We start from the raw sequence: 9,175 nt of genomic DNA on the forward strand, positions 1-9,175 counted from the left end.
TTCGAAGGATTAAAAACTACAAGTTAATTTCCTTGCTTTGGTGAGTTAGGCCTTGCCTACGCTGGGTTAGCCAGGAGTGCAAACCCCCTAGTATAGACAAGATTTACCTTGGGGCATCACAATTTGTTTGAGCATCTGAGGGATTCCAAAGTGCATTAAGAAACCATAGGCAGATAAAACAATGAACTTCATTGAGTAAGAGTCAGAATATAGTTCTTGTCTGATACTTACAAATACCAAGGAAAATATGACAAAATTAAGACTTTTTCATAAAGTTTCAGCAATTAGTTTTGCTGCTTACAAATAACAGTGGCAAAACATCTGAGTTCTAGGGATAGGGTTAGTACTTAATCTAAACTGAGTGATTGTTGTTTTTTTAAGTAAGGTTGATTTAGTGAGATGTATAATATGCGCTTACATTCACTTTTATGGGCAGCTATTCAAGATTATGAAACTGCTCAGGCCAACAGTGAAAATGACCAACAGATTCGTGAAGGCCTAGAGAGAGCCCAGAGGATGTTGAAGCAATCTCAGAAGAGAGATTATTACAAAATTTTAGGAATAAAAAGGTGAGATGAATGTCCAGAATGTTTTTTACATAGTCGGTCGCTAATCAAATAGTCTAACGTTTGCCACTTGTATTTATGCTTTTTTGGGTATCTTTCCCTATTCTCTCTCTCTCCCTCCACTTTAAAATTGTTTAGATTTTACGTGGTCATAAGGGTTTTTTTTTTTTTTTTTTTCAGCCTGTAAGTAGCATTTGCTCAGAAAGTCTCCTAATAAGGAATAAAGAAGTGCTAACTAGCAATAAACAGGGAAATAATCCCTCATTAGCAAAGAGTTTCAAATATAATGGAGCAAAAAGATTGGCAACCAGTTTGGGAAACCAAAGAATGACAGAAGAGAATTATGGAAGGGAAGAAAAAGTAAAAATTCATTTCTGAGAGCACAGTAGCTTGGGACAGTTTAAGAAGAGTTGCTGGAAAAAAGCTAGTAAATACCTCCTAAAAATTCACTTCTGTCATGGGCCTGATCGAAACAAACGTAATGATTTTTATTTAAAAAAACAAACAAACAAAAAAACGATCCTGTTGTGCACATTCTTTACCAATCTTATTTTCGTGACCCTGCCTCCTTTCCTCTTTCAATTTTGTGTTTGACTCAATTGTTATATCATCTCCGAATCTATTGTACACTCTTCAGCTCAGAGATGTAAAAAAAAAGTTAAGATATTGAACAACTAACATTCTCTTGAGTACTTAATAATAATAATAAATAATAATAACAACAATTAATAAATTATGAGCTTTCCGAGGAAAGTAAACTGAAAAATTGGGTTTGTTTTACTTAAAATCGCAACCTGTTTTCTACTACTCTTATTAGAGGAAGCCATTATTGTCAGAGAAATCTTGACTGCCAGCAGCAAAATGTTAACTAGTGAATATTTGGTTTTCTTGGTGCCTGTTAGTCTGTTGTATCACCATATTTATAACTACCTCGCAGGCTCATTAATGTGGCACATGAACAGTTGGAAACTTTATAAGTAACTTAATTTCCTTCCTCCCCAGAAATGCGAGAAAACAAGAAATCATAAAAGCATATAGAAAGCTAGCATCTCAGTGGCACCCTGATAACTTCCAGAATGAAGAGGAGAAGAAGAAGGCAGAGAAAAAGTTTATTGATATAGCAGCTGCTAAAGAAGTACTTACTGACCCAGGTACTGATGAAATTTACACAGTGGTTCTTTTCAGAATAATGGACGGAACTAACACAACTGTGATGTCCATTATGACCTATTATGATTTAGTTGGTGTTGGTCCTGCTTTGAGCAGAGGATTTGACTAGATGACCTCTTGAGGTCTCTTCCAACCCTAATCTTCTATGATTCTATTTTTGTCACGTTATCTGCCATGAAATGGCAATACAAGAATATCATACTGTTAATGACTTCAATAAGAACCCAAAACAGACTTCAAACACACACCTGAGTAATAAATGGAAATAGGGAAGCTAGCCATTCTAAACTACATATGATCACCTTGTATTTCCCTCTCTCCTCTAACCAAAATCCAAGTTCTCAAAAAATAAAACCAAACAATTGAATTTCAAAGATGGTATAAACTAGGATAGATTTTTTTTTTCTAGAAAGCTGAGGGAAGTTGGATAAAATTCATGTGGTCTTGTTCCATTTTAATGATAGTTTGGCTTAAAAACTCTGAACTTCTGTTTTGCCTCAGCAAAGACTGGTAGTTTTGTCTAGTTTGGCAAGGAGATTATTATTTACCTATAAATCACCTGCACAATACAGAATCCACTGAATTGCTAAATCCACATCACAGATTTTTCTATCTGTAAATTGCAACGTCTGCATTGGCCAAGATAGGGGAATAAAGAGGGTGAGCTACAACTGGGCTGTCGGGTCTGGGGGAGGGAGGAGTAGGTGCTGAAACCACTGAATGGCCTGAGGACTGTAATGGAGCTGTTGAATTAGTCCTAGAGAGTTTACAACTTCTGTCTCAACTTGAATAGATCTAAGGACCCTGGTCACTATGAGAAGTTTTTAAAATGGTTAATGAAAAACATAAGACAATGCCCCAACACACCCCGGGTGATAACAAAGTAAGGGGGAGAAAGGAAAGTCTTCTAATAGTGTAGTAACAGTTCTGATATTTTTCATCTGAGAAGTAGAATAGAGGCGAGGCCCTGTAATTCCACCACAAATCAGTGGAACTATGGTTAGTAGCACAGGGCAGGAAAGACCTGTTCAGACTTGCAATGTGTTTATAATGGGAAACTAAAATTCTGCCTCTGTTACTGGAACATGGCACAGAATAACAGGTTGATCTTAACTTTTATCCTGTCCTTTTGGCCAGGAAGGACATTAAAACTTCAAAATGGTTCTTACTCACTTCTCTTTAAATTGTGTTAAGACATTCCTGGGTTGGTGTTTATTTTCTGTTATACATACCAAACGTGCACTGTAAGGCATAAGGTCACAAGCAGAATAACTTCAGCTATCCGTGGAATATATTAATGGACTAAAAACACACAGTAGAATACCTTAATGCTATTTTAATGACTTGCATTTAAAAACAGAATAAAAGTTATTTTTCAGAGTTCTCTTTCTAGGACTTCTTTTCCCACATGATAGTGGAGAAAATATTAAGGCACAATTTTTGCTCCCATCAAGTTTATGTCCAAAACCAAAAATTTCTTGGAAAATACTCTTAGAGGATTCTAACATTTAATTTTGAAAGTGTCCATATTAAGTACACTCAGATGGAATTGGGCAGAGGCTAAATCAGAAGCTTCTTGTATTCCTGTCTTCTGAAAAGCAAAACAATCCACAACCTAGTCCAGCTACCCATGAAAAACAGTTGGGACTGTGATACAGTCACTCTGTTGAAGTGATGTGAGACCTCCTCCCCACCCTCTAAGGAACTGCTCTTCAGCTTGGGATGGAAGGGGGAGGGGGGGGGGAGAGAATATAGCAACCAAAAATAGGAGGCAGTTTTTCACTAATAGTTGCTGCTGGCCCCTCTGTTTAGCAGCTCTTCCCTGTAGCTGAGCTGCTATCAATACCATGTTTCTTTGAAAAATCTACATCAGGAACATTAATCAGCCCCAATTTATCATCAAAATAAACTCTGTTTTGAAGGCAGAAAAGCTTGCAGTGGTGCTAGTGAGTGGAGTGACATGGGGGAGAAGTGGCTATAGCTTTTAGGTTGTCTCCCCTCCACCTCCCTATTTAATACCTTCAGTATGATGGGGGCTGAGAAATGGAATGACAATTAAAGACTGTTTTATTTACATACTGGGTGGCTGGGGTATTGATTAAACAAGTGCATCTCAGTTACAGAGTACAAATCACAGGTGTGACCTCACCAAGAAGACCTAACCAGCCAATTGGCACACTACTTTGCAGAGGTTCCAAATTTTGTCTAATACACACTCCTCCCCATCTTTTGTGCTGCTCTGGGAGGGCAGGAGACTTGCACTTTCAAAACAAGGCCTGGAGGGTGTTTATAAACCCTAGAACTAATTCAGTGACTACAGATCTTATGAGAAACTAACACAAATTATTGTGAAGAGGCTGTCTGGAATCGCAAGCTTGCCTGCCTGCCTACCCAAGACTCTGTGCAGAGCTAGCAGCAAGTAGATAAATTTTCTAGTTAATGATCAGTTGGATGATGTGTTAAGGGTTGACTAATTGGGTAGATCTTATGTGAAATTTAAGAGAATATTTTTTCATTTTTTATGTCTTTGTTTGCGGGGTAGGGGGGAGTTGGCATGTTGCTTTTGCAAGCCGTATTAAAGGCTCTCAAGCCCTCATACTAAACTACTTTAAGATTTTCAGAAGCAGCATAAAGGGTTTAAATTAGGGCTGTCAAATGGTTTAAAAAAATCGCACTTAATCGTGAGATTAAAGAAGTCATGATTAATCACAGTTTTAATTGCACTGTTAAACAATAATAGAATACCAATTTAAATTTATTGTAAATATTTTTAGACGGTTTCCTACATTTTCAAATATATTGATTTCAGTTACAACACAATACAAAGGGTACAGTGCTCTCTTTATATTTTTTATTACAAATATTTGCACTGTAAAAACAAAAGAAACAGTATTTTTCAATTCACCTCACTTTATGGTGAAAGTGCAACTTACAAATGTAGAATTATTATTTTTACATAACTGCACTCAAACAAAACCATGTAAAACTTTAGAGCCTACAAGTCCACTCAGTCCTACTTCTTGTTCACCCAATTGCTAAGACAAACAAGTTTGTTTACATTTACAGGAGATAATGCTGCCCACTTCTTATTTACAATGTCACCTGAAAGAGGGAACAGGTGGATTTTGCTTGATAGTGATCCAAAGCAGTGCAGAACAACGCACCTTCATTTTCATCATCGAAGTCGTATGCCACCAAGAGAAGGTTAATTTTCTTTTTTGGTGATTTGGGTTCTGTAGTTTCCACATCAGAGTGTTGAACTTTTAAGACTTCTGACAGTATGTTCCACACTTCATCCCACTCAGATTTTGGATGGCACTTCAGATTCTTAAACCTTGGGTCAAGTGCTGTAGCTATCTTTAGAAATCTCATATTGGTACCTTCTTTGTGTTTTGTCAGATCTGCAGTGATAGTGTTCTTAAATCAAACAACATATGCTGAGTCGTCATCCAAGACTGCCATAACACAAAATATATGGCAGAATGCAGGTAAAACCATGGAACAGGAAACATACAATTCTCCCCCCAAGGAGTTCAGTCACAAATTTAATGAACACATTTTTTTAACAAGCATCATCAGCATGGAAGCATGTCCTCTGGAATGGTGGTTAAAGCATGAAGGGGCATATGAATGTTTAGCGTATCTGACACTTAAATACCTCTTCCAATGCCGGCTACAACAGTGCCATGCCAACGCCTGTTCTCACTTTCAGGTGATATTGTAAATAAGAAGTGGGCAGCATTATCTCCCGTAAATGTAAACAAACTTGTTTGTCTGAAGGATTGGCTGAACAAGAAGTAAGACTGAGTGGACTTGTAGGTTCTAAAGTTTTACATGGTTTTGTTTGCAGTTATGTAAAAAAAAAATTCTACATGTGTAAGTTGCACTTTCACGATAAAGTGAGGTGAATTGAAAAATACTGTTTCTTTTGTTTGTTTTTACAGTGCAAATATTTGTAATCAAAAATATAAAGGGAGCACTGTACCCTTGTATTGAGTTTGCAACTGAAATCAATATATTTGAAAATGTAGAAAAACATCCAAAATATTTACAATAAATTAAAATTGGTATTCTATTATTGTTTAACAGTGCAATTAAAACTGCAATTAATCACGACTATTTTTAATTTGGTTTGTGTTAGTCATTTGAGTTAACTGCGATTCACAGCCCTAGTTTAGGTACTTTTCATTAATATATCTAAATCCCCTAGAGTGCTTTGAAAACATCAACTGTTAAATTATAATAGATTGACTTATGTTTATCAGTAAAAGTATACTGGCAAATTAAACTGGCAGTTTCTGTGGTAATAGGATCCATAGACATGCCAGTAAATAAACCAAATTAATTATTGCATCTGTCTGGAGTTAGGGACACTTTAAAACTACTTATCTCTTCCTCTTGTCCTGCTGGAGGTACCAAAATACTCTTGATTGGTAGACTGTTTCTGTAATGTGTGAAGTCTGTGTCTTTTTTTACCATGTATGTATATTTCCTTAGAAATGAGGAGGAAGTTTGATGCAGGAGAAGATCCACTGGATGCAGAAAGCCAACAGGGAGGAGGAAACCCTTTTCACAGAACCTGGAACACATGGCAAGGATTCAACCCTTTCAGCTCCGGAGGACCATTTAAATTTAAATTCCACTTTAATTAGAACCAAGACTATTTTTCTGTAACTGCCACTGATTTACTTAATACTTTTATTTAAAAACTCTGTCCAGGATTCAACAATTTAAATTTCATATATGTTGCTCTTAACTAAAGAGTTACTTTATTAGAAGGAAAGCTAGCTCTTTAATATTACAAAAAAATAAAAAGTTTTGCTGCAGTGTGAATTTAACAATCCTATAATGGTGAATGGGTGGGCCAGGATTTTGTTAGCACTAATATATTTGTGGTAGTGCATGCAGAAATCCTGACTACCACTGAGGAAGAAACATTAAGACCTGGAAAACCTATAAACACATGCTTAAATCCTATCAAATTCAATGACACTTAAGCATATGCTTAAAGTTAAGAATGTGCTTAAATGCTTTTTGGAAGTAGAGCCTAATAGAGGTGTAAAAAGTTACTATGTATACCAATCTTTATATTCACAAATGAAAGTGAGAGTTAGTGTATGCAGGATAATGATCCATCTTTCAGTATTCTTAAAAAGAAAGACTAATGACTTGACCAACTACTGCACTGCGTTATTTTTGTCACACTGATGCCGTACGTAGAGCGTGAAGAGTCCACTAAAGATTTATTTTAAAAAAGATTTAAAACCAGATTGTTACTGTTTGTTTGAAAATGTCTACCTACTTATTTGTTTGTAATCTGAAATCAGTTGGAATGATTGGTCTCTATTATAACGGCATCTGTCAAACATGAAAGTAAAAAATTCCCTCATTTTGAACATTTTGCTTCTGAATGATACTTAAATAGCCAGAGTTTCTTGATTGGTTTTGTATTTTGTACTTTTTACACAAAACCTGCTTGAGATTTGAGCAGGGCAATTTAATGTGACACTTCCCCAAATATGCAGCAACTTGCATCTGATTTTAATAAATACTTTAAAATAAGGAGAAATGTGTAAAAGGTAACTTCTGCTAGTGCCCAATTCAGGATCCATATAAGTTTAAAGTGACTGTGTAGTAGGTTATAGATCCAAAATGTACTAGAGCCTGGCATCTGTAAAGGAAAAGAGTCTGAAGCTAGGGTTGCATCTTATTAAAACCTCACTTCTCTTCTGGGTGACAGGCGGACAAAATAATGTGCGTCATGCCATGCAATTGCTCTAGAGGTCCTTGTGAAGCAGCCAGGGTATCAGTTCCTTGCTTGTTTAGCCAAAATAAATCAGGTTTTATTTTAGGCCAAAACATGTGGACTGAGTTGTTTAAGCACAAATGGGATACAAATGTGACTTTGTTTGATGATTGGTGGTAGTGTGGCAACTGTAAACTATAACAGTCAAGTACACAACTGAGTATTCTCAACAATCTAATTGTGAAGGTAGAAAAATAATGAATGGTTAATAACTGGTTTCAATAGAAGCCACTCTTAGAATGGCTGAATTTTAAATCAAGAACATGTTAGTAAATTCCATTACTATATTTCAAACAACCTAGTTAAATATGAACCTTCTCTCAGTCCATCCCTCCAACTCATGTTTTACTGAAAGCATGGTGAGGAATTGACTTAGTAAAACAAAAGTATCTTTGAAGAATTGAGCATGCTACTTGTACCACTACAGAGGCAGGTGTTATCCAAGCATATGTCCTGTTTTCCTATATTATACCACAGACTTCAGTGTTTGAATGTAATTCTGCAGTCACATGGCTCACTGAAATGCACTTTGACAAGTATTTAAAGTGAATGACCACATCGCACCTTTCCGTGTGTGTATGTGTGGGAGCATTGCCTGGTTTGCCGGGGGGGGGGGGGGGGGGGAGGAATAGCACTTTATGGGTGGAGACTGGGAGAGGCTCAGAAGCTGCTGCAAGAGAGGGAGAGTGTGGCAATGCTGACTCATCCCCGGGGAGTGGAAGGGCTAGGGAGTTGAAAAGGGGCAAGCCAGGCAGGAGAAGCCCCCTTTTCCCTGGACCAGGCAGAGCAGCACCCACACTCCCTCCCCTTGAGGTGGCAAAACCCCAGGTGTGGTCAGGACCTGCTGTGGGCATTGCATTAGCTGCTCCTCTCTAGGGGGTCAGGGGAGGACTTTTCCCCTCACCACCAGATTGGTGGAGTTGGGTTTTTTCTTCCTTCCCCACAGCAGCTTTGTGGGGGGGAGGGGCTTGTTATGGTGAGTAGGGAGAGGAGTTACATAATGAGTTGTTACATTATAGCTTAAGTGTGGGGTGGATGTCCAGTGCAGGTGCTCCATTGGGAAGGGAATACAGTGGCTGGATAAATGGCTTGGTAAAGGACTTAAAAAGGTGTTTATTAAAGGAGCCAAATGGGGTGGGGAATTGGGGCTCTTATGATTGGTATGGCAGTGAGCCAACCCCCTTTCTTATAGCCCACCTTAAGCTTTGTTTGGGGGGAGGGGGATGGTAAGGTCCCAGCAATGGGTTGGCTGTGGGACCTGAATGGGAAAAAAGGGGAGCTGGTGTAAGTCCCCCGGGTGTATATTGAATGAACATGGAGTTACCTGTACTGTACACTTTTCTTTGCCAGATAGTCCCAGCCATCTAATAATAAAGTTGCTGCCTGATTAAACCCATATAAAATCTCCTGTCCTTTTTTCGATATAGCAGGACAATGTTATTTTCTTCCCCTTAAGTTCATGATTAAACTGAAAACATTGGTCCCTACTTTGTACAGTAAGTTTATCTTGTCAATAATATTTTGTAACACCGTGCCCCTGCCCCAGAACAAAGTGAAATGTCAGTCTGTATCTGAGCTAAATTATTTCTTATCTAGAACTTTGACTTCTGTGTTTCAGATTTAATCTAATCCA

General features: G+C 37.7%; 1 protein-coding gene across 2 annotated transcripts in view; it reads left to right on the forward strand.

The window, feature by feature from the left end:
- Positions 1 to 7,954, forward strand: part of DNAJC3 (DnaJ heat shock protein family (Hsp40) member C3) — a 62,723-nt gene extending 54,769 nt beyond the window's left edge. For both annotated transcript variants that reach the window (XM_024195757.3, XM_024195760.3), the window contains exons 10-12: positions 437 to 569; positions 1,569 to 1,717; positions 6,234 to 7,954. In XM_024195757.3, the coding sequence (XP_024051525.1) occupies positions 437 to 569; positions 1,569 to 1,717; positions 6,234 to 6,388 (437 nt within the window). In that variant the 3' untranslated portion in view covers positions 6,389 to 7,954. The remainder of the gene's footprint in view (positions 1 to 436; positions 570 to 1,568; positions 1,718 to 6,233) is intronic.
- Positions 7,955 to 9,175: the final 1,221 nt, after the last annotated feature.

This window comes from Terrapene carolina, unplaced genomic scaffold (genome assembly GCF_002925995.2).
Source record: "Terrapene carolina triunguis isolate 2854851 unplaced genomic scaffold, T_m_triunguis-2.0 Scaffold21, whole genome shotgun sequence".
Lineage (NCBI taxonomy): Eukaryota > Metazoa > Chordata > Testudines > Emydidae > Terrapene > Terrapene triunguis.